Below are 26,920 nucleotides of genomic sequence, written 5' to 3'. Positions count from 1 at the left end.
AGAGTCCAGAACTTATTTTGTGAAAATTGCCTGTTGTGTATATTTTTTTTTTGTTGCAAATTAACTATTTAAATTAGAGCAGACAGATTTTCAGCAGGTGAGGAGGGTATAATCTCCAGACTAGTCGCAATGTGAAGAGGCATGGCAGATTAGGCAGATTCTTGTGTGCCCAGAGTCATGGTTTGGGAGGGAGAGCTTCAGGTTCCAAGGGGACTGAGACTATTTCTTTACATGAGGGGCCATTGTAACTTAATAGGACTGAGACCAATGTCCTTCCGAGCGGTTCTTGGGAAGGGATGGGGAGCGTTTGTTGAATTAATGGGATCGCTAGGTTGATGGCACAGGGAAGGAGTGTCAGGGGTGCAACAGACTGCCGCATACGCAGATCCAAACCACCCATAGTCAAGACAGTAATATTCTGTTCATCCAGCACCCTTGTGATTTGGAAGTGCCGGCCAGAGAAGTTTTCCAGACTAGAGATTTACTCCTTTTAATATCATGACATCTTTAAAGAGGTGCTTCAGATACAGGTCAGATACACTCCCAAAAGAGTAAGGAGATCAAACCAAGTGCTTTTCTTAAGATAAGATCTTAAAACCATAAGACATGGGAGCAGAATTTAGCCATTCGGCCCATCGACTCCTTTTACACTCTGGTTGGCAGATGCCCTACTGACTGTATGACCATCGCTTCCAATTGCTTGTACTTGCGTTCCTCATCAACACCCATACAATGTTAGCAAGATGCCATTGCAGTGGAATCCTGCTTGCTTAAGGCAATGTCAAACACACAAGATCAGCCCATCAACGTTTAAGTTTAAGTTTAGTTTATAGAAACAGCGCGGAAAAAGGCCCTACGGCCCACCGTGTTCTCACCAACCAGCGATCCCCGCACACTAACACTAACCTGCACACACTAGGGGCAATTTACAATTTCACCAAGCCAATTTACCTACAAACCAGTACGTCTTTGGAGCGTGGGAGGAAACCGGAGTTCCCGGAGAAAACACACGCGCAGGTCAAGGAAAGAACATACAAACTCCATACGGACAGCACCCTTAGTCAGGATCAAACCCGGGTCCCTCGCACTGTAAGGCAGCAACTCTACCACTACTCCACCGTGCCACCCACGTTGCTTAAAGACAATGTTTAGGAGCTGATTGGAGAGACACGCATACCTAGTGCACTAATGGAAGTCTTCCATCATAGACTTAATCCAAGTATAGAAAGCCTTACCAAAGGTGAACAAAGTGAAGGAACTAAATTATCCAAATTATAAAATTTTTAGCTCTCTGAGGCTAGGGCTAAAAACCAACACAAGAGCACGTGTATGAATGGATTATAAAGTCAAGTGTATCATACACCAATTCATTACTCTTGGAAACACCAAGATTGCATTAAAGCTCTAAAAAAAAAATGGACTGCACGGATCAAAATTCACAGCTCATTAGATGATAGGAAATTACATTTTAAACTATCTCACCTGCTCCATTTGCCAGTATTCATCATAATATAATCATAGGATGAGATTACTGGCACTTAGTTTAATAACATATGCCTTGCTTTTAATTGATTTCTGCTTTAACCGGTTAAAGTCCAATAAAAATCTAATCAAACTATAGGCAGATGTTCAGAACATACTGTATTCATCTGTACCATCTGCAAACTCACTGAACTCCCACTTTTAACATACACCTTTGGCTAGAATAATATTTTATTGACTTATCATGCGGAGGGTCTACTCTTTAAGAAGTGATGGCGTTGAGTGCCTTTGGATTGTATTTTGGGCGCTGTTTTTAACATGCACTTAGCAAACAACTACAAGAATCAATTGCTGAACTGCGTGAAGTGTCCACTTCCTTTTTGTACAAATCTTCCAGGATATCTAGAAGGCTGAAGATACTTCAACCAAGGCCACATCCAAGAGATTCACGCCAGAAATGTGAGTATGCTTCTTGCCCCCAACATCTTGTGGCTTAGCACACTTTTCCACTCCACCGAGCTGACCAAGATTTCTTGCCATCAGCACTAATCTCTTCCCTTTTGGCAATGTCACTTTTGCATTCCCTTGAAATAAGTTGAGAGTTGTATTCCAGCTAAGGGCTTGTAAGTTTTTCTTGAGAAATAATACACTTGACTGAGCGACTTTATTATCACGTGACCTGTCACAGCGAGAATTTGCACACCTAAGGTATGCAAAGGGATGGCACAAAAAGGGCACCAACAAAGTTAATTCATCCAAAGAGTTTATGCAGAATGTGCTTTCACAAACATTCAACTCCGTGCTTTAATATCAATGAATATTCAGCAGTGGCAGGTGCGCATATTATTGTTTTTTTTATTTAATTGTTGAGAGATAAATGTTGATGGGCACAGGAAAAAAACTGATCAGATGAATCATGTTTCGACTGCATATTCTAACAGGAGCACTGAGCCTTATTTTAAGTTACAATGGTTGCCGTAGGGGAGTGAATGGAGTCAGTTTAAAGTGGGTTATCAGTAAAGAAACTGTCATCGGAGAATACGGAAAAAAAGGAGAATACTTTGGGCAGAATTGTGTTAGAAGGTTGTACTCCGGCACATATAGTAATAAAATCTCTGGTGAAGTGATTTTGACCATATAAATCAATAATTTTCCCTTTCCACAGATGCCGCCTAACCTGTTGAGTGTTTCCTGCAATGCCCATCTTGATTTCAGTTTTCCCCTGTTCTATTCAGTAATTAAGGTTCCTTTGAAATCAATATTGGTAAAGGAAGACGCAATGACACCAAGAGTCACGGTGTTTGTGTACATCGCCAGTGGAGATGCAATGGTCATTTCTGGGTGCTAACCGTCAGTGGGGCTTCTTGAAATCCATTGGGCAGATGTATACCTGCTCAAAGATCTGTGGAAGGATAACCTAACCAAAACCTATCTAAAGTGCACCTGGCAAAAGAGAAGCAAAGCAGGGCTTTGCATGGCCAATTATTTTATTCAGAGTCTTTGTCAAACTTATGGATAAAGGTTGAGACTGAATGGTGTGCACTGGCCACTCCTGTAAAATACTGTACATTTTTCACAACTACACCATGTCCTTATCCTGACTTAGAAGGTCAACAACGCAACAATCAATCTTTCACCCCGATAAAAAAAATATTTTGCAGCTCCTTCAACACCTCACAGTCCCTTCGGAAATATTTAAATCGAATGCAATAAGTGATCGTAAGCCTTCTCCTTTATGGAACCGGTGACATATCGCACACCATCACAGTATCAATGACAAGCTCCTGTTTCAGCGAGTTTCCCCGGTAATTCCACCTCGTCACTTCATTACTCAACATCCACCTTCACCAGCAGCAGAGTGAGCTCGAGCCAGTAATCCCAAAACACTGATAAAATCCTACAACCTGCAAACCCCAAAAGAGAACATTCGAGTCCTGTTAGCAGTAACAGCGCTCTGTATTAAATGTTAAGCTTGTGGTATACTTCGGGTGGTGATGTTTAAGAAGAACTGGCAGCAAATTTCTGTTCGGCCCCTGTCAAAGAAATAGGGGTATGCAGAGTGAAATAGATCAAGATTCATCAGGTAGACCTTCTGGCAGACAGGGAATGCAGTGATAATTTACCAGCCATAGCGATTAATCTCAATCAAATAGTGTGCAAATGATCCAAAAGGTGAGACTCTCCCACTGCTGGGAAGATTTGAGAAAGACAGGTACAAAGAATGATCTGCTGCTATGTCATCCGATTCCCATGAGGAAGAGATTTCAAAGATGAAGGAAGTCTTACCTTGGCAACTGTCTCTTTGCTCCTCGTAGCCGGCACTGCAGACGCATTTCCCGATGGGAACGAGCCACTCTCCCTCTGCGCTGCAATACATCTTGGGTGTATCTCTCTCTTCACTGTGGTCCACGCACTGACCTTGAACTTCAACCAGAGACGAGGAGTCCGCGCCAGTCACTGCATCCGGAAAGACGGCCAAGTTCCGAATCATGGCCGGGCATTTCTTATAGTAGACCCTCACTGACACTATGGCGATGCAAGCTCCGATGTCTTGGAAGGCCAGGTAGATTCCCTTTTTGTTGAGTGGGCCCACCCCGCGGACCTCAGTGTTTAACTTCAGCTTCCGCACTCCCAGGTCGACACTGGTGAAGCTTTCATCAGCCGCCACTGTGTCGATCTTGACAAACTGGTTCTCCAAGACATTGGGGCCGATATCTCTGTCTGACTCAAAGTAATAGAGGTTGAAGGTCTCCTTGCAAGTCCCCACGACGCCCGGCATGCTGTTGCAGTCTCGGAGGGTGAACTTAACTTCGATGTACATTCGATGTGCCCCGTTCCGCTGGAGCCAATTAGTCCTCAGCCAGTTGTTTTGGTTTGGGGACATGACGTTGCAGACTTGGTAGGTGTGGATTGGAGTGAAGAACTCGTCCATCTCACTGATGGCATCCCACTGCAAAGGAAAACAAACGGATTTAATCATGCCATTTACATTGTCCTTTCGGGAATAAAAATTGGTTATGAAATCCAAAAGCTAGAAATATGGTGCTCAGCGCATAAGGCAGTAGCTGCAGGTTGGGTACACCTACTTCACACAAGGGTAGTGGTGAACGTACTGCTCGGATCCGAGCTTGATGTGAACATTGGACCCAGCTACAGACACAAAGTGGTGGAATAACTCAGCAGATCAGGCAGCATCTCTGGAGGAAAAGGATAGGTGACGTTTTTGGGTTGGGACCCTTCATTGGACATTCCTGCAGTGTTAAGACTCAAAATGCTGGAGTACTGAAGAAGGGTCTCGACCCGAAACGCCACCCATTCCTTCTATCCAGAGATACTGCCTGTCCACTGAGTTACTCCAGCATTTTGTATCTATCTTTGGTTTAAGCCAGCATCTGCAGTTCCTTCCTACACATTTCTGCATTGTTTCTACATTGAGAGTTTCTACATTGGACCCAGTTCCATGGATAATTTGTGCGAATTAATATCATTTGCCATTAAGAAAATCATACAAGGACGTTGCAAACTCTCATCATGCAGATCTTGAATGTGAATGTTGACCCTGGTTCCTGAGGAGGGCTGGTCAGATTGATCCTGCCTGGGAGGTCAATTCTTGGTCCCAAGTGCTGACTGAGTAACTGACCCAGGATCCATGTACCTAAAGTGCAGAGAGCGGCAGCAGATGCTGGTTTATACCGAAGAAAGACACAAAGTGCAGTGGGTCAGGCAGCATCTCTGGAGGAAAGCGTCACCAGGTTGGATGCCGTTTCGGGTCGGAACCCTTCTTCAGACTTGGTCAACAGTCTGAAGAAGGGTCCTATCCGGAATGTCACCCATCCTTTTTCACCACAGATGCAGCCTGACCCGCTGAGTTACTCCAGCACTTTGTGTCTATTCACGTACTTGAACATGGCTCAGTCTCAATTACACACCAAAAACCTCCATGGTTCAAATTCATCTCAGGGATCAGATTTAGTTGACATCAGGATTATAATGGGTCAAAGATGCACAGTTACAGAAAAGCAATAGAAACCATGACCTCTGCAAACGCACAGCCTGGGCACAATAGCTTATATTTTACTCGTTGTAAACAAGTGGTTTTTTAAACATTTATACATGTGAATCGCTGGATCTCTGTAACTTTACACCACTAGTAAAACTAGCATCTTGTCACTTCTTGTTCTTTCTTCCAAAATATATCATCACCCTTCTCTGCACTGATGTCTGTCACCTTGAATCTGCCCATCTCATCAGCCTGCCAATCTCTTCCTGAAGCTACTGCGACCCTATCGACCTTAGACTTGCCTTCCACATTATCTGCTAATCCTCTCTCAAGGACACTCTTCACCTTGCTACTCCTTGCTAACTTGTCTGTACTTTCTGCATTCACCTTGCTTCATCGCGGTACTATCAACCTGGCATTTATCGCACATCTTCCGCTTTGTGTTGTTTCATTTCAATGCCTTTACTACTACCGAGCTCCAGCTTTGGACTTTTTCTGCCTTTCATCCTCAATAGTGAACGTTTCTCATCTGAATCGACACTGCGTAATTGGTGATTCACATTAACGTGCCAGTGTGTATTTCCAACCCCCCTGGGCCAGGTTATTCTTCAACTCATTGAAATTAAGTTTCTTCAAGCTGCTTATCTGGTGATAACTGGTAACATTTAAAAAAGGAAAAAATGACACTCTATCTAAAGAAGTTGAGGAAGATATTCCAGGGACTCTGCTTTATGTTTATGCAAATCGTTTGCAAGTGGAATAGCGTAAAATGTCTGTATTTAAAAAAAGGGCATCAGAAACTATACACGTTTTGACTTAATGTCAGGAAAATAGGAAAGATCGGATATTTTTTAAATGTCAAATTTTAATGTTTAATTTATTTTACTGTGTATATTACTACATTAGAGGTCTCTGGCTCCGACTCTTTGATGGTGGGCAGCCCTGAACACAATCCTCATGGGTCAGAGATGCCATTGAGTTTAGAAGGATGAAGGGGCTCTCAATGAAACCTACCGCATAATAAGAGGCCTAGATAGAATGTATGTGGAGTGGATGTTTCCAGTAGTGGGAGAGTCAAGTACCAGAGGCCACAGCCTCAGAATAAAGTGACGGAACTTTAGAATGGATATGAGGAGGAATTTCTTTAGCCAGAGGGTGGTGAATCTGTGTAATTAATTGCAATAGACGGCAGTGGAGGCCATGTCATTCGGTTTTTTTTAAAGCAGAAAATGATAGGTTCTTGATTTGTAAGGGCATCAAAGGTTACGGGGAGAAGGCAGGAGAATGGACTTGACAAGGAAAAATAGATCAGCCATGATCAAATGACAGAGCAGACTCGATGGGCTGAATGGCCTAATTCTGCTCCAATGTCTTATGGCCATGACTCCTTATTTCACAAGATGATGCCTAATGACCCAAAGTGGAGTAGTAACTGCACCAGACCATGAAGCACTTTATCTCAACCTGCCAGAGATGCATCATCTCCCACTTGGCATCCATTAATTGGATTTACAACATGGGCTTGTGCTAAATCTCCACATGGGAGAGAAAGATATTGTAGGAAAGGCAAGAGAAAATGAAGGGAGGTAAGGTGGGATGCGTTCCAATGGAGAGTGAGGGCTGGCATGGGCTGGTTGGGCCGAATGGCCTGTACCTGCGCTGTACATTATTTGCATTTGGCCACGTACACAGCATGCAATGATTACAAGATCACTAAACCATCTATGGGGGGAACCAGAAGGGCAAATGGCTGGAAACAGTTGAGGGAAGCAATTGTGGATAATCAGGCTTGAAACATAAAAACATAGAAGATAAATTAATAGTTGTCTTCTGCTGAGTTTAAAATATAAATGATAAATATTAATTTTGCTCTTTTTTTTTCAAACCCTATGTTCGAAATTTAATGCTTGTGGATAGGGCTTCTTCAAGTATGGCTTTGTGAAGGGAATGGAGATTATAGTTTTTGCAAAAATTATATATTTAGGGATTGTAACCTGTGATTGATATAAAATAAATGTATCAAGGATTATTTGTTAACTTTTCTCAGTTCCAAAAGACTGAGGGGGCGGCACAACTGGTAGAGTTGCTGCCTCAGCACCCCAGAGACTGGATTCAAACCTGACCTCGGGTGCTGTGTGGAGTTTGCACGTTCTCCCTGTGACCACGTGGGTTTCCTCCTGGTGCTCCAGTTTCCTCCCACATCCCCAAGATGTGAAGATGCTTTTGTAAAACGAAAATGCCCCAGTTGTGTAGAGAGTGGATGAGAAAGTTGTGTAACATGGAACTAATGTGATCGATGGACTAGGTGGTCTGGAGGAACTATTTCCATGCTGGATCTCTGTAAAACTAAAATTATAAAACTAATCAAGGTATCAACTTTGTTTCCTTATCAACTGATCTGAATCTGGCTTTTAGTTTGTTTTTTTTTTTGCTTTTGAAATAACGATAACATGCAAAAATATTAATGAAGGCGTTATGCACTCAGTGGCAGAGACTGCACAGTTGCTGCATATTATCCATGCAAGGGTTAATGCTGTGGAAGCCATGTAACCTTGGGCTCTACCTATCAAAAGGAAGTCTGAATGTGAAACAGCTCTTCCATTTTACAACTGCAGAGGGGAAAGGTTCTCAAAATCTATTTCCAGACCTGGGGCAATAGCACGGCAGAAACATTTCCAGCTCATAGCTTCAAGGGACAGGTAACCTGACCATCCTTTGGATTTGAATCCTATGCTCCCCACATCAATCAATGGAGCACCTTCCATTACCCATTACTTCCACAGTGCAATTTTCCAACTCTTCTTTAACTGCTTATGTATTTTAGGACAAAGCAATATCAGCACAAAAAAAATCGCCTCCACACATCCCAAGCCCCTTGTCTTTTTTTTGACCCACTCTCTGAAGAGAAACCTTCACCTTCTTTCCATTCTATCTCTAACTCGAGGACCAGAGGACAAAGGTTTAAGGTGAAGGGGAAAAGGTTTAATAGGAATCTGAGAGGTAACTTTTACACACAAAGGGCGGTGGGTGTATGGAACGAGTTGCCAGAGGAGGTAGTTGAGCCAGGGACTATCCCAAAGTTTAAGAAACAGTTGGATAGGTACATGGATAGGACAGGTTTGGAGGGATATGGGCCAAACGCAGGCAGGTGGGACTAGTGTAACTGGGTTATGTTGGACAGTATGGGCAAGTTGGGCCAAAGGGCCTGTTTCCATGCTGTATTTATCTAAGAGTCTATCTAACTGCTGACTATCAGCTGATTTAGTATGTCCACGGACTTCTGCCAAGATTCCTATCAAGGGGCAAGAGGGAGGACAGTGGTGGCATTAGCAAAATTCTGCTGAAGGGTGTGAAGGAGAGTCTGAAACCAGACATCAGAAATTGGAAGGTACACAAAAATGCTGGAGAAACTCAGCGGGTGCAGCAGCATCTATGGAGCGAAGGAAATAGGTGACGTTTCGGGCCGAAACCCTTCTTCAGGAAGGTGCAGCAGCTCAGAGAGCCACTGGCTCACAGTGCCGAGACCCAGGTTCTATCCTGACCCTGGGTGCTGTTTGAGTGGAGCTTCCTTGTTCTTCTTGCAACGACATTTCAGTTTCCTCCCACATCCAAAAGAATAATTAGCCATTGTAACTTGACCGTTAGTGCGTTAATCGCTGATGCAATCTGGGTGGAGTTAAATAGAATGTGGGGGAAAGTAATAATTGGATTAATGTAGGCTTAGTGTAAAATGGAAGTTGATAGTTTTGTAGGCCGAAGGGCCTGTTTCCATCGGCATCTCTCAGTGACTCTATGACCAACAAAGTGTGATCTAAGGGAGGGGAAAGCACTAGAAGACATCTTCCTGCACTTGGATTTTTAACATTCCTTTCTTGGGCCTACAGTCACACCCCAACTACACCCCATTAAACGAGTGTACATGTGACTGGGAGCTGGGATGTATTTTGGGATTTCAAGCTCGGGTTATTTGTTCACTTTTCTGGTTGTGATCAACCGCTAAATGGGGTTCGCCAGTGAAATTATTCCATATTCTCAGCTCAGTTCAAATGTAGAAACAGCATCTGCCCTTCTTCAGACTTGTAGGAAAGAACTTGCAGATGCTGATTCTACATTTTACTTTCCTACATTAAACCAGCATCTGCAGTTCTTTCCTACAAGTCTGAAGAAGGGTCTCAACCCGAAAAATTCACCCATTCCTTCTCTCCAGAGATGCTGCCTGTCCCGCTGAGTTACGCCAGCATTTTGTGTTTGTCTACTAAGAAGAAGCTTCAGCTCTCCGGGGGTTTCCTGATTTCACCAGAGTGCCTCCCAGGCATACTAATCACGGTATACCTGAAAATATAAGAGTGTTTCTGCTGATTACAAGCACACCTACAGCGTGAGAAATTATGCCATTCTGAGGATCTGACAGCTAAATAACAAGCCTGGAGCTCAACATAGAAGGAAAATGCTTCCAAGTTGTTTCTCATCTTTAATGCCGACATGGTGTTGGTGTGTACTACCTGAAAGATAAGTAAAGCCAAGTGTAAACTGCCGTGTAGTTGCAATAAGAAAGCCATTTGATACAAGTTTATTTTCAATGTGACCGCTTGCAATTTAGGGCATAACACCAGACAGTTAATTGTGAAATTTCATGGTCTGTTTCAGATAGCGCAGTGACAAATTCGCCGTGCGTTTGTTTCCCTGTGGTACCTTTGCACAGTCTCCTTTGACAAATCTAAATTTAAGACAAAATTGTCATTTAAAGTCATAAAAACGAAATTGAATTAAATGAAATCGGATCTGTGTGAACAGCTCTGACGTGAGCAGCCTGGCTGATTCTTTCAGGCTTCAGACTTTGCCTCTACACTGCAGATCCTGCCTCCTTTTTCTGTCATTTTTCCCTGCGTACTTGAAAGCCTAAAAATATCTCTGCGTTTTCACCTTGTTAATTCTGTCGGAATTATCACAAATTTAAACTGACAAATGCAAATGCATCGTGTACTGTGATAAAAAAATATATTAACGTCCACGCTGTGTAAAAAATGTTCATAGGACTACAGGAACAGGAATTTGTACATCATGCCCTCCCCTAATTGTGGGTGATAAAACGCAACACCATGAGACCCAGAGAGAGACTTACAAATGTCAGAAACTTGTCACTTTCAATATCACAGCAGTTAGGAAACAAAACAGGTACAAAGACAGAAGGTTCTAATATTTCTCCAAAGACTATACTGAGGCATTAGATTCCATTAGGTAGATCTCAGGGCTTTATTAAGTTTGCATAAACGCAACCAAAGAGGAAGAGATGGAATAACAAGATTGGCCCCATGCATAAAGGCAGGGAGCTGCAACAAAGCTTTTCTAAATTCTACAGAATACTAGTGGTGGACCACTATCAAGTTACAGAAAGCAATGAGGTAAAGTCATAAGCAATCAATGCAAGAGAAGTCAGGCCTAAAGGGCTATATCTAAGTAGAGGAAATGAAAATGTATAATGGATCTCATTTTTCATTGCAAAGAATTCTAGATATATTGCACAATCTATCAGACAAGATATTGGAGCTAAACATTTTGGAAAACATAAGATGCAAACACAAGTGAAAGGTGTATGTTGGGTACGAGAGAGAATGGGGAAAAACTGGCCTTTGCTGGACTGGAGTTCTCAACACCTCCCTCTCTTTCCAATCCAACATTGTGTTTTGGGTCGAAAATACAATCCAGAGACTTGGGGAAGGCTGGAAAGATCATCTCAACCAACACACTAACTGATTCATTGGCCTGTATCACAAGCCATCAACCACCCCGTCCTCAGATTCACTTAGACCATTTCTGACACTACTCTCATTTTTCTGGACCTCTCTGTCTCCATCTCAGGAGACAAACTATCCACAGACATTTCCATAAATCCACCGATTCCCACAGCCATGTTGACTTCACTTCCCATACTTTGTCATATAAGGATGCCATCTCTTTCTCCAAATCTACTGCCCGATGTCTGCTCTCAAGAAAATGCTTTTGACTCCAGGACATCTAAAATATCCAAGACAAAAGAGACTGCAGAGTGCTGGGAATGGGCTGGATCGAAAGCTGATGTGCAATGGTTGATGTTAGGGATGGTGGAAAGGCAGGCTTTGTTGTGGATCTTGGGAATGAAATAGGGATCAGCAGGACCATGTAGGATCAGCAGGAGGTGGTGGGAATTGTTGGGTGTACTGGCAATCACTCGCATCTCTGGAAAAATGGTGCTGGACTCTGGCTACTGTGGGAGAGAGTGGGAGAGTCTAGAACCAGAGGCCATAGCCTCCGAATCAATGGGTTTTCCTTTAGGAAGGGGATGAAGAGGAATTTTTTTAGCCTGTGGTATTCATTGCCACAGAAGGCTGTGGAGGCCGTCAATTGATATTTTTGAGGCAGAGACAGATAGATTCTTGATTAGTACGGGAGTCAGGGGTTATGGGGAGCAGGCAGGAGAATGGGGTTAAGATGGAGAGATAGATCAGCCATGATTTAATGGCGGAATAGACTTGATGGACCAAATGGCCTAATTCTGCTCCTATCACTTAAGTACTGGTCTGATATATTTAGCATATTACCATCATACTCCTGCCAGTATGCACCGATGAAATCTGTTTGGTCGAAAAATTCAGACCCAAAAATAGTCATTTTTGAGATTCACTCGGGGTGGATTTTAAATTGCAGAACCCTGAAAGAAGCAGCATAATATGACTGAATTTCTAGGAAATAGGCTTTAACAGTTAAGAATTTAATGCTAGCTATTAGCGAGGGAACTTTATACTTTAAACAGTGTTGTTTCCCTTTACAATTGACGGTGCTAAATTAGCCAGTTGTTAGCGCAACAGGCTTACAATATCCAATAGATCTCACAATAAGAGGACACTGTGCCTCCACACGACCTAGACTTCTCTCGAGACCTCGTTTTACATTGTTCTGCCTCCTCCTTTCTCCAGACACTTTGTGGAATGGCCCGCAAAGTGCTCATTTGCATGGCTCATGTCAAGAAGCTGTGTGACAAACGGGCACATTTAAGAAAGATGCTTGTTTAGGATCACCATAGAAACATGTGCTCTTCGGCTAAGGTATTCCGGCCTGCATCTTTGCTTTCAGTGGGGCCAAGTTCGGAAGTTCACTCGCCTCCCACCCATCAAAACATTGCCATGGGCACCACTAGGAAATGTTCATCAAGCTGTTATATATTAAATAGTGGCTCGTGGTGTAAGGGATAACGATTCTCAGCCTCTGGTGATCTCAGAGAAACATTCAGCATTGTCAAAAACTGTCTGGGTGAAATGTACTTGTATCTATTTGCAACATACTAACAAATATACAAAATTATATGGCACAGCAAATTTTTGCAGCCATTAATCACTGTAATTGATGTACTACTGTACATCACAAAACCACAAATTAGTATACCGAATATATTAAATTTAATTGAGGACTTTGGATCCTTTTCAGGATATAGAATAAATTGGAACAAAAGTGAAATTATGTCGATAAAACCAAAAGACTCAACACATCTCAGGAAATTCCCCTTTAAAATAGCTACAGAAAAATTCAAATATTTGGGAATTGAAATTACTAGAAATTACCAGGATATGTTTAAAGCCAATTATAATCCCCTACTTAAGAAATTAAATAATTTGATTAAATTCTGGAAAACACTTCCGATGTCCTTAATAGGCAGAATAAACGCTATAAAAATGATTTTCTTACCACAAATTCTATACCTATTTCAATCAATACCTATATATCTCCCAAAAAAGTTTTTCAAAAAATTGGACTCAGACATTACAAATTTCATATGGGATTATAAACCCCATAGAATACAAAGAACACACCTTAATAAACGAAAAGAGTGGGGGGGTCTAGCGCTCCCTAACTTTATGTATTATAATTGGGCAGTAAATATTAAAAATATGATTCACCTGCTGGACAATTCTGCCCAGCAGGCGGACTGGATTGTAATGGAAAAAGGGGACTGCTCCCCGAGTAATATAGGAGCGATTATCCTCTCACCAATAAATCTGAATAATAAAAATTATAATAAAAACCCAATTATACATAGCACAATTAGAACATGGAAACAAATAAAACAGAATCTAAAATTAAGAAACCTATCTCTCTCAATACCAATAGCCAATAACCCATCGTTTAAACCATCAATCATAGACAAATCATTTATACAATGGGAAAGAATGGGAATCAAAACGCTCGAAGATCTGTATGAAGTGGGAAAATTACTATCATTTCAACAACTACAACTGAAATATAATTTGAAAAATAACCAATATTTTAAATATCTTCAAATTTGTGATTATTTGAAAAAATACACAAAAGACTATCATAATATGCCTTCCGACTTACTGGATGAAGCAATGAAGACAAAGGCGGAATCAGCTAATTTAATATCGTACTTATATAATATCATTTTAAACATAGAAATACCCACAACAGATGGAATTAGAAGAGACTGGGAACAAGAATTAGCTATAAAAATTTCAAAAGAGAGCTGGGATAATCATTTACTACAGGTGCATAAATGCTCGATCAATGTACGACATACGCTTATCCAATTCAAAACATTACATAGACTATATTATTCAAAAACTAAATTAAATAAAATCTTTCCTAATGTTTCACCAATCTGTGATAAATGTCTGTGTCAAGAAGCTACCATAGCGCACTCTTTTGTTTTTTGTACAAAAATCCAAAAATTCTGGCATGGAATATTTGATATTTTTTCAAAATTAATTAAAATAAAACTGGTACCAAAACCAGAATGGATCATTTTTGGGATATCGGAAGGTATCCCTGAATTAAACGTGTATCAGAAGAATTTACTCAATTACGGGCTAATAATGGGAAAAAAGCTCATACTTAAATTCTGGAAAAATGCGCCCACACCAACAATAAAAATGTGGTGTTGAAACATTACATCTGGAAGAGATGAGATTCCTCTTAGCAGGTAAAGCAAACCAATTCCAAAAGACGTGGTCTACGTTTATGGACCTATTACAAGCATGAGGTGCAATAGTAATTTTAAAAATAAATAAATAAATAAATGGTATCAGGACCTGGCATTGGGAGGTAAAACAACAAAAACAGACTTGGTTGGTAGTCTTTCTGCGGAGTTTAATGTTATAATAGAGCGATTGTCCTTACTTTCTTTTTCTTTCTTTTCTAGGGTCTACTTTCTTACTTTACTTCCTTCTCTAACTTCTTTTCTAAGGGGCTTTCTTTTCCCAACACTCTCTTGCACTTCACGACTCTTGCGCACCTTCTTTACTTTCCTTACTTCTATCTTTTTCTTAAAGCTTTAAAAAAAAAATGAAGCGGTACAAAAAATGTATTAAGATATATGTGTTGTGTGTTATTGTAATTTACCGTACTTCTAATAAAAATAATAAAAAAAAAAAATAAAAAAATTAATCACTGTAATAAATTCGGCACTTATCATTACACACCTGCTAGAAAACGTCTACTCAATGGTTGCCCAGTAAGGCATCCAGTTTCCCAACTCCTTGGCCTAAGACATATAAAGGTTTGCCCACTTTCACGAATGTCTGATGTTTCCCTTAAAGATACACTTCGGAAACAGGCCCTTCGGCCCATCAAGTCCATGTCAACCATTGATCACCCATTCACGCTTGTTCCAGGCAGCCTGTCCCGCTGAGTTACTCCAGCATTTTGTGATTTGGGAGGAAACTGGAGCACCCGGAGAAAACTCACACAGTCACAAGGAGAATGTGTAAATTCCACACCTGCAGTACACAAGTTCAGGATCGAACGTGGTTCTCTGGCGCTGGGAGATAGCAGCACGAACAACTATGCAACTGCCGTCTGTTCGTTTTTGACTTTCTATCAGTGTTAATACAATTTTTGCCCTTGCAAAGTGTACACAGAACTTGAATGGTATTGAGAACGACAAAACAATGCATTGTGAGCACATACACAATCCGTATCAGCAGCAGAAGGAGGGTCTCGACCTGAAACATCACCTATTCCTTTTCTCCAGAGATGCTGCCTGACCCGCTGAGTTACTCCAGTATTTGTCTGTACGGCACCTTTCACAACCTCAGTTCTTTCCACAGTCCTTTCTTTCCAAAGATGCTCTTTATTTTATTTGGGATATGGGCCAAACGTGGACAGGTGGGACTAGTATAGATGGGCCATCTTGGCCAGCATGGGACAAGGTAGAAGTTTCTATGCTGTATGACTCTGTGTCTCTTTTGTGAAGTTCTGCATCACTATAATGTAGGAAATAAAGGTTTACCAACACATTAGATGGTTCAACAACCAATCTGTCCAGGTGGTGTTGCTTGAGGGGTTAATGGCGGAATTCCCCCTGCTCATCTTTAAATAATAGTTTCGGGGACTTTTATTCCCAGATGGGAAGGCACCTGGTCACCAGGCGGTAGAACTCCCTGAAGCTCAACAAAGAGCCAGACTAGATTACAGGCTCAAGTTTAAAGTGTGATTTAAACCCATTAGTCTTCTGACTTAGAGGCGAGCACCCTTTCTGCTGAGCCAGAGCCGACACTAAGTCGATGACCTGTAATGTTCAGTGTATAACCTATCCCGCGCCATGCTGTAGCTCAGATGCTATGATGCAAGGAAATCACCTGCTACCAAGGGTAGGAAATATGATTTCCATATATTTAACTTAATTGGCCTCTTTCATTGTTAAATGCAGCATCTAAAATAAGGTGTTTTATGAAACAGTTACAATAATTACGTAGTTAATTACGGTTCTGTCACATTTTAATGCTTCCAGGTGCTTCTTTGTGATGTGAATGTCTGAGGTGCAAAGTCAATCTGATGCCATTACTGAAGCCCAGAGGCAAACCATGAACCCGGCTATTGTCAGATCAACTGCAAAAATGTGATTAATGGTTACCTTCCTGTAGACTGGGCAATAGTACACACTGGGGCTTCACTCATGAGAAATGTCTTCCGAAATCCAATTTAACTAGTAATTCCATTTTAATATGCATTTAAAGCCATAACACATAGGAGCAAAATTAGGCCATTCGGCCCATCGAGTGTACTCCGCCATTCATTCATGGCTGTTATATTTTTCCCTCTCAAAGCCATGCTCCTATCGTCTACCCATATACTTTGACGCCCTTACTAATCAAGAACCTATCAATCCCCACTTTAAAAATACCCAATGTCTTGACCTCTACAGCCATTTGTGGGTAATAGATTCCACTGATTCACCATCCACTGGCTAAAGAAATTCCTCCTCATCACCGTTTTAAAGGTACATCCTTTTATGCTGAAGCTGTGTCCTCTGGTTTTAAACTCTCTCATTACTGGAAACATCCTTTTGCTGTCCACTGCATTTAAAGTTTTTTTTAAAATATATATAATAAGATAAATTTTGCCGCCAAAATGAAATATCCTTTGCAATTGAGGCTCTGTTTCATGGTCACCACAACCAGTTTGGTCATGATGTTGTGCACCGTTTGGGAAACATTATTCCTTTGTATTTCTCCACCATTCAGACAATTTGACTTCAAGTTATCTTCAAAATGTCCTAAATTCTTATGAAGATATTGAACCAAGAGTTGTGGTGGTAAACTGTGCCCCGAAGCACTAACAACTAGATTTCGCTTTGTACATGTTGCAGGATAGAGTTTGAATTCCCCTCATGGTAATGGAGTGTTAATACATCCGCTCTTATCATTCTTTGCCGAATGACTAATTGTCTCCCTGTCATGCCTGACCTTCTCGGGTTCCTAGTCGAACCATGAATTAGGATGACTCGTTGTAGTAGAAAATAGATACAATCTGTTCTACCAGTATGGAAGCTCTCCAACCAGTAAGCCAAGCCAGCATTTGGAGATGCGGTGTTTATTCATGTCAAGATGTTCCATAAAGCTCAACAATGATATCAGACTGCCAAAATCTCAGCTTGTAAATTCAGACTAAAATGTGTCTACAAATTTCAGTGCAGAAGAATTTATTGCATTACAATGGTTAAATTACTGGGCCTACATACAGATATTTGGACCACCAATTCAACGACAAGAGTTCAAATCTGTCATTGGCAACAAGGGAATTTAAATTAACTTGGAATCAAAAATAATATCAGCATCATCACCATGCATAAAACTAATGGGTTGATTTTTTGGCCTTCCATCACAGCAATGTGATGGATGTTTATGTAAAATATGTTGTGTCTTGGGTCTATTTGTTTGTAATGTATGGCTGCAGAAACGGCATTTCGTTTGGACCTCAAGGGGTCCAAATGACAATAAATTGAATTGTATTGTATTGTATTGTATTGTATAAACCCATTGGGTTCACTAAAATCCTTCTGGGAAGTAAATCTGACAAGTCTGGTTCAGTTTAGTTCAGTTTAGAGATACAGTCAAAACAGGCCCTTTGGCCCACCAAGTCCACCCGACCAGCAATACCCACACACTAATACTATCCTACACATACTAAGGGCAATTTACAATTATACCAAGCCAATTAGGGTGGGGGGTGGGGGGGGAGGGGGGAGGAGGGGAAGGAGAAATGGATCTGCACCAGACATGGGAGAACAATTAGGAAAATACATGTTTTGTCCCCATCATCCACATTCCACAAACTAATAAAAAAAGATAGTATTAGATATGCCGATATTCCTGCACGATTACATTACAGACTCGGCTACAGTTGGCTCTTGGGCCATGCAGCCAAAACCCTGATTCCATCATCTGCCTGCCCTCGGCGACAATCAAACTCCTCACAGTCCTTGGATATCAGGTTTTGAAATTCACATCTTGTTTCAAATCCCTCCAACTAGCTTGGCAGGGGGATAGGAGCCTGAGGAGGGAGAGAAACAGAGCTGGAAGTGGAAGTTAGAATCGTAGTAAACAAAATACACAGGCATAGGGAAAAGAGAAGAAGACCGAACCAGAGTAGGGAAAATATCACAAGGCCACATTTGGAGCCTCTATATTCACAACAACGCAAATGGCCATAAACTTTGAAAGTTTAGTTTAGTTTGGTTTAGAGATACAGTGCGGAAACAGGCCCTTTGGCCCGAGTCCACACCGACCAGCGATCCTCACACATTAATACTATCTTACACACACTAGGGACTATTTACACTTGCACCAAGTATACAAGCCCAAGCCAATTAGCCTACAAACCTGTACGTCTTTAAAAACGAAGATCTCGGAGAAAACCCACGCAGGTCATGGGGAGAATCTACAAACTCCCTACATCCCCCAACAGCAAATCTACAAACATACAGACAGCACCCGTAGTCGGGATCGAACCCAGTCTCCGGCACTGCAAGCGCTGTAAGGCAGTGACTCTACCACTGTACCAACTATGAAGGTTGTGATGAGCAGTTCGGCTGGGGCAATTTGGGAACTTACATTAAATTGTATGACAGTGGACAGGCAGCAGCTATCATTAACAAAAACAATTTATATTCACTGTTTAATACACAAAGACACAACAGGAAAAGAGATCTATTACAGGAGAAATTAAATCTTATAACTTACAGAGTTGTGAAGAGCTTCAATAGGCTCGCAAAGTGGAAGGGATGGGTAAGGGCAAATATTTCTGCCTAACCAAGAGTCTAGAATATTTGTAATAGGAAATAAAGATATGGCAGAGAAATTGAACAAATGCTTAAGAAGGAACTGCAGATGCTAGAAAATCGAAGGTAGACAAAAATGCTGGAGAAACTCAGCGGGTGAGGCAGCATCTATGGAGCGAAGGAAATAGGCAACGTTTTGGGTCAAAACCCTTCTTCAGACTCGACAGCCTGAAGAAGGGTTTCGACCCTAAACGTTGCCTAATTGAACAAATGCCTTGTCTTGAAAAAAAACGTAGAGAAATTAATTGGCCTAAACCTCATAAATGCCACGGACCAATGATGTTTTAAAAGAGAGAGCAATGAAGATTGTTCATGATGGTTTTGACCCAAAATGTCACTTATTCCTTTTGGCCAGAGATGCCGACTGACCTGTTGAGCTACTCCAGCATTTTGTGTCCATCTTCGGTGTAAACCAGCATCTGCAGTTCATTACCCCACACAAAGATAGTTGATCCTCTGGTTATCAACATATATATTCTGAAGTGTTTCCGACATTTGGAGATGGGCAAATGTGACCTACTATTTGCGAAAGGAAGGAGCGAGAGAAATCAGAGAACTACCTAAATGTTAGCCAAACACTGAGAACTGGGAAAATGCTGGAATCTATAATTAAAGATGCACTCTCGAGACACTTAGAAAATAATAATATGGCTCAGCAGAGTCACTATGGATTTATGAAAGGAAGATCATATTTGATTAATCTACAGGAATTTTCTGATGACTTACCGAGTATTAGGAGTTACATGCTAATGTGGATTTTGAGTTGGTGAACAGCCAGAAACTCAGATTGACAGGCTGTGATGCTCAGGTACCACTGGCAATGGTGCTTGGATCTCCACTGTTCATTGTCTGTATCAAGGATTTGACTGAGAGAACGAAATACAAAAAAATCCCAGTTTGCTGATGACACAAAACTAAATGGAAATGAGAGTAGCAATGAAGCTTGATGATGCACGGTGGCAGAGTCGCTGCCTTACAGTGACAGTGACAGAGAATACAGGTGCTGTCTGTGTGGAGTCTGTACGTTCTCCCTGTGGGTTTTCTCCGGGTGCTCCAGTCTCTTCCCACACCTCAAAGATGTACAGGTCTGTAGGTTAATTGTCTCCTGTAAATTGTCCCTGGTGTATAGGATAGAACTGGTCTTTGGATGATTGTTGGTTGGCGCAGACTCAGTGGGTCGAAGGGCCTGTTTCCACGCTACATCTCGAAACTAAACTAAACACGAAAAGCTTCACGGGGCGATGTACGAGCTGAGTAAGGAATAAAAGGTGTATTCAAAAAGAATTTCACTGTGCGTTTGCACATGTGACAATAAAGTACCAATGACCATTGAGATCTATAAAACTCTTAGAGAATTGGTAAGGTAGATATGGGAACCATGTTTCACTGGCAGAGAAGACCAGTATAAAGTTCACCTTAAAAAAGAAATAAGGGGATTGCCATTTTAGCACTAAAATCAAACTCAAATAGAGAAGAGATATGTTTTTTTCCCCTCAGAGGGTGATGAAGCTTTGGGGAGCACTGGAGCTTCAGTTATGGACTGAATTCAGAATCACACTTTATTCGCCAAGTATGTTTTGAATTCATTACAGGCTTCAAGAGACTTCTGGAGATTAAAGGGTTCCATTTTCTAAAAGCGATTGCCCAAAATATATTATCTTGAATTATTTAGTGTGGCATCCCATAAAAGGACAATGTAGCAATCCACCAGCTGTTATTCATGGATATCCTCCTGGCCTGAAATATTCTGCTTCTACATTGAAAATGGGCTGAAATAAGACTGGACATCGCACCCACGCAGTTGTAAAAAGTACCATTAAGATTGCATCAAGAGGTTAATAAAGCAGAGTTGTTAGCCTCCCAAGTATAATAATATGTTATATTTACTTGTTATATTATGCTTCTTAGATTCAGTGTGTGCTCCCTGTTGATGTATAGCAAGAGTATACAACTGCCTGCATTTAACCTTGCGGTTGCAAACTGGGAGCCAGAGGTTGAATAGACACATGTACAATATATTAGCAGTACTCTTCCAAGTGCTGGAGTGTGCTGCTTCTTCAACGGTGATAATGATGATGAGAGAGATGCAAGGGCTTGTTTCGATGGTATCAGGTTCAAAGCAGCTAAGGCAATTAGAAGTTATTACCCAAACGAATCAAATGCTCTTAACAGCAGTTTGCCGATAAGGAATAATACTACACCAGGGACTGCAGTTTGGGGAACATCAAATTATGGCAAATTCCCTTGCCCACACTCCTTGCTCCTGCGAAGTAGTGGAAAAATAAATGTCTTTATTCATTGATCAAAAAGAAATGAGATTTCAAATGCTTAAAATCTGAAGAGTGAAGAAAAAGGATAGTGTACAGTGGCCAATTAACCAGCCGGTAATTTAATAGGGTGTAATATGAAGCCAGAGTACCTGGGGTTGAACCCACGTAGTCATGGGGAGAACATGGGCAGCATAGTAACATAGTGCCAGAGATCTGCGTTTGATCCTGACTACAGGTGCTGCCTATACAGAGTTTATACTGTATAGGTGACTGTATGGGTTTTTCCCGGGTGCTCCAGTATCCTCCCATAACCCAAAGACATACAGGTTTGTAGGTTAATTAGCTTTGGTAAAAGTCGTAAATTGTGTGTAGTGTAGGGGGCAGTCGCTGACCGGACTCAGTGGGCCAAAGGGCTTGTTTCAATGCTGTTTCTCCAAACTAAACAAAACATGCAGACTCCATGCGGACAGCACCTGAAATTAGGAATGAACCCATGGTACCTGTATCTGTGATGCCACCCTACATTATTGAGTAGCATTTTCTACATGGCTATAATTTTACTCTCTTTGCATAAAAGCAATGCTCGGCTTCATGGTGCTGCTTTTCAGTCTTGCGAGAACAAATTTACAGGCCAATATTTATTATGACATTAGATTTTTTCTTCCTGCTGCTATATTCAATCTCTTCGGCTTGCTTAAGGGCACGGTCTTCATTGTAATCTGTTTTTCTGCAATGCATCTGCGTTGGGAGAATTCAGTTGTGCCACAGCCTGGCACATTTATTTAGCAGTTTGAAACAAGTGTATTTTGAATCTAACTTGACTGCAATGTTTGATCAAAGAGCTCCCGTGAGATCTGATGCAACATCTATCTTTCTGTCTATTAAAGTACATTGAACCAGGATAAGGGACTTCAGCAACATCATTTACAGAGGGAGCAATTTCAATATCACTTGATCGCAATCTAATCCCTTGGCATCTCAGTCTGAACAAAGGTCCTGACCGGAAACGTCTTCTATCCATTTCCCTCCTCCTACCTGGCCCACTGAGTTCCTCCAGCAGTCTGTGTTTTTGCTCAAGACTCCAGCGTTTGCAGTCTCTTGAGTCTCCATGGGCATCTCATCTCAAGCAATGGGGGATTTTCTTTGTTTTTGCTCCCGTTTCCCATCTACATACCGTCAATTCCAACAGGACACAGTTGACAGCTCTCAACCATCTTCACAGATACTGTCAATAGAATTATTTTGTCGAGCTCACAAGGGTTACAGGGGTGAGGAGGGAGAGATAAATCAGCCATGATTGAATGGTGGAGTAGACTAGATGGGACAAATGGCCTAATTCTGCTCCTATCACTTATGATCTTACGGTGGGGCTCCGTAGCACATAGTTCCCCTTCACCTCTTGTGGACGCTCTTGCATCCACAACTTATCGCCCAGTCCAGCTACTTCTCCACAAATACCAGCGTACTGTAGAAGATTAAATCACATTCAGCTTCTTTCCTCACCCAGAAGTTCATAGGTTCATAAGTGATTGGAGCAGAATTAGGCAATTCGGCCCATCAAGTCTACTCTACCTTTCACTCATGGTTGATCTACCTTTCCCTCTCAATCCCACTCTCCTGCCTCCTCCCCATAACATCTGACACCGGTAACAATCCAGAATCCATCAATCTCTGCCTTAAAAATATCCATTGACTTGGCCACCCCAGCCTTCTGTGGTAATGAATTCCACAAATTTACCGCTCTCTGTCCTAAAGAAATTCCTCCTCAACTCCTTCGTAAAAATCCGTCCTTTTATTCTGAGGCTATGACCTCTGGTTCTAGACTCTCCCAGTAGTGGAAACAACCTCTCCACATCCACTCTTTCCAGACCTTTCACGATTTGAAGTAGAAAATACATTGCCAATTAAGACTCTCTGGTCACAGGATCATAGATTTTCTAAGGTCATCAATAGATCATCAATACATTACATCTGTTCTAAACTACACCACCACTGTTACCGAGCCTTTGGATCTGGAACTGTGCCATTCAACAAGGTGTCCCACTGGTGCTTTCCAAAGCTTGTTTCCATAATGTGCTGGAAGGAACTGCAAATGCTGGTTTAAACTGAAGATAGACACAAAATGCTGGAGTAACTCAGACTGAAGATGGGTCTCGACCCAAAACGTCACCCATTCCTTCTCTCCAGAGATGCTGCCTGTCCCGCTGAGATACTCCAGCATTTTGTGTCTATCTTGTTTTCCATAATGATAGAACGTAGAACAGTCCGAGTGAACAAATGTACATAACAGTCTTTATCTAATAAATTAAATGTGTCCTTGAGCATGACGATTGAATTAACAAGGCACCGCTGGGGTTCCAAGTAAAACAGCACAAGTGTTTTGAATTTAGATTGCGGTAGATAGTTCTATTATACAGGGGCGCGATCCGGGGTAGATCAACACTTCCTTTCCTACACTGCAGCAGATGGTGGGAAGAATAAAACCTACAGCCATCATCTACTCATGGGTCAAACAGGGAATTTTTTTCCGGCACTTACTTTTGCCAGACATGCTTGCACTGTGTTCATATAGATGAGGGGTCACCCTGGTCAATGCAAGCCTGTTCCCAACCAGGGCCTTGCATGGTGGAAAGAGGAGGGGAAGTGGAATGTGTTCACAGCTGTGAGGATCCTGACTGCTGACCTTTGGGTCTTCTGACCACTGGAATTTCTCAGTGACTAATTGGCCAACAGACCACCTACGAAATAGTCAACCCAGGTGGTCCCTACTCCTCCACGGGAACCGAGACTCGGTTTTAGCTTGACCCCAGTCACAGATTTCAGGTGGTCCTGTGTGTCCTGGGAGACTGAGGCAGGAAGATTACTTCCCAATAAACATCTATTGGGCCTGTTGAATTGGGGCCGTTCCAGGGGACTTGCTCTTCACTGTGCATCTTCTCTCTGCTTCTAATGGCAGAGAGTGTTTGCAGGCTCTGGGCCTGTACTCAATGGAGTTTGGAAGAATGAGGGAAGACCTCATTGAAACGTACAGAATAGTGAAAGGCTTGTATAGGGTGGATTTGGAGAGGATGTTTCCACTAGTGGGAGAGTCTAGGACAAGAGGTCATAGCCTCAGAATTAAAGGACGTTCTTTTGGAAAGGAGATGAGGAGGAATTTCTTTAGTCAGTTGTGAATCTGTGGAATTCTTTGTCACAGAAGGCTGTGGAGGCCAAGTCAGGGAATATATTTAAGGCAGAGATAGATAGATTCTTTATTAGTACACGTCTCAGATGTTATGGGGTGAAGGCAGGAGAATGGGGTTAGGAGGGTGTGATGGATTAGCCCTGATTGAATGGCAGAGTAGAGTTGATGGGCTGAATGGCCTAATTCTGCTCCTATCACATGATCTTATGATCTAACTGCGAAGAGCATTAACACAAACTAGAATTGCAGTCCTTCTCTCTCATCCTCCCACAGCCAACACTCGAGATCGACACCAAGTAAACCTTATGAATACCATTAATCCCAGTGTCAATGCAGATAGGTTGAAATCATGGATAACAGCTGCGACAGCATTTTGCATTTATATAGTGCCTTTAATGTAGAAGGAAGCTTAACTGGAATTAGAACAGAAAAGACCGGAAACAAACAGCATATCAAGAAACAGAATCATAGAAGCATAGGAATCCAATTAAATGAATTGAACAAAATTAGGTGATTAAAAAGATGGGCTGAAAATCCTAGGAAAGTCTAAGGAAATTCAAAAATGTTTTCTAGGTACATAACTAGGCAGAGGACAAGAAAATGACAGGGCCTTTCAGAGGATCACAGAGTTAACTATAGTGTGGAGGCAGAAGATGTAGGTAAAATTTCTAATGAATATTTAGCAGCTGTCTTCAATAAAGAGCACAGGGGATGTGGAGTTGCAATGCCAGTGTGGTGGAGTTAAATATTGAATGGGACAAACAGCAAACGGGAAAGTACCAATGAGCTCATCACCTTTGAAAGTTGATAAACATTCTGGCCTAGATAAAGTACGTCCTGTAGATACAAGGACGAATTGTGCAGGATCTGGCGACAATGTTTTGGTCGTCCCTGGTTGCATGATCAATAGATTTTAAGGATATTAAGAAAATTGGAGAAGCTGGAACTGAAGTGGAAGATGAGCCGTGACATTGGTACATTCTTGATTAGTACTGGTGTCAGGGGTTAGGGGGAGAAGGCAGGAGAATAGGGTTAGGAGGGAGCGTTAGATCAACTATGATTGAAAGGCGGAGCAGACTTGATCAGCCGAATGGACTAATTCTTCTCCTATCACTTATGAACATTAGAGCAAGCATGAGAGGCTGGATGTCCAACCCCTGCTTCTCTTTCTTAGCTTCCATGTCAGGTGGGAGATGAGAATTGGGAGAATCTCTCAGAGCTTTCAGGGTCCGAGTTATATTTAAGATAGTGGTACAATTTCCCAGTGAAACTCTTTAATGGGAATGACTACAAAAATAGAACAAAAGGATGAGTGGTTTTCCCATTTAAACATTTCAACTGGACTTTGTTTCACACCTTATGTAGTGAGTCTGTGTCCTGGACCAGAGAACAGAGGAACGGCTTTGAAGTGAATGCTTCCTCTCAACTCTTCATGTATTTTCTTGTTACTGACCTGCACTGTGAAGATCTCGGAACGGGCCATTTTGCTGACCTTGGCAGCACAGAGGTTGCAGGTGCTTGAAGCAAACACGCTGCATAATGGCCCTGTCCCACTGTACGAGTTCATTCAAGTGCTCTCCCGAGTTTAAAAAAAAAATCAAACTCGTGGTAAGCACGTAGAATGAACGTAGCGGAAACGTCAGAGCTCGGGGACGTCTCTTAGCAGCTCGTAGCGCTAACAGCAGGTACTCGGGAAGACTCGCTAACGGCAGGTAAGCTCGGGGAGACGTGAAGATTTTTCAACATGTTGAAAAATGTCCAGGAGAGCTCCGAGTACTTACGAGCGGCCAAATCTCCGAGTTCGAATCAGGGCAAACTCGGGAGAACTCTTTGAATGAACCCGTACAGTGGGACAGGGCTTTAAGTCATCGAGCATAAGGACACACTTCACCCATGCACGACTGGCAAGAAATGCAGCTTTATCAGAAGAATGCTTGTTCTGAGCAGTTACGTGGAAACAAGGGTTGCGGATATATTACCACTGCTCATCTAAAACAGCTCTTTACACTCCGAAAGCTCAGCTAATTTCACAGGAGAAGCATCTAATCAGTTGCAGTGTTCAAACAGCTTCCATCTGGAGAGAGATTGCTTGGGTTCCATTCCACCTTATCACATGTACGCCCCATTTTAATGTCAGCACTTCACCAATGTGAACCTTTAAAGTCAATGCTCAGAGTAATGCTCTTTGGTTGAAAACTATATATTTTTTAAATAACATTTGCTTTCAGATAACATCACTTAGGTTCACACCCCAAGAAACATTCCATGGGAATTAGAGTCCATCACATTACATTGATTCTGGAGACCCCAACGGAGGAGAATTAAATGGTGATATCAGTTCATACCAGTCCTTGTTAAGCCCCTTCAGCATGGCA

The 26,920-nt window shown here is 41.8% G+C and overlaps 1 protein-coding gene across 2 annotated transcripts in view; it reads right to left on the bottom strand.

Annotated features, from left to right (window-relative positions):
* The window catches only part of epha8 (EPH receptor A8), a 262,547-nt gene that overhangs the window by 184,711 nt on the left and 50,916 nt on the right, over positions 1–26,920 (bottom strand). For both annotated transcript variants that reach the window (XM_033047998.1, XM_033047999.1), the window contains exon 3: positions 3,769–4,432. In XM_033047998.1, the coding sequence (XP_032903889.1) occupies positions 3,769–4,432 (664 nt within the window). The remainder of the gene's footprint in view (positions 1–3,768; positions 4,433–26,920) is intronic.

The sequence above is a fragment of the Amblyraja radiata genome, chromosome 31 (assembly GCF_010909765.2).
Source record: "Amblyraja radiata isolate CabotCenter1 chromosome 31, sAmbRad1.1.pri, whole genome shotgun sequence".
In the NCBI taxonomy this organism is placed as follows: domain Eukaryota; kingdom Metazoa; phylum Chordata; class Chondrichthyes; order Rajiformes; family Rajidae; genus Amblyraja; species Amblyraja radiata.
The sequence above is the reverse complement of the archived record's forward strand: the minus strand, read 5'-3'. Positions and strand labels throughout refer to the sequence as shown.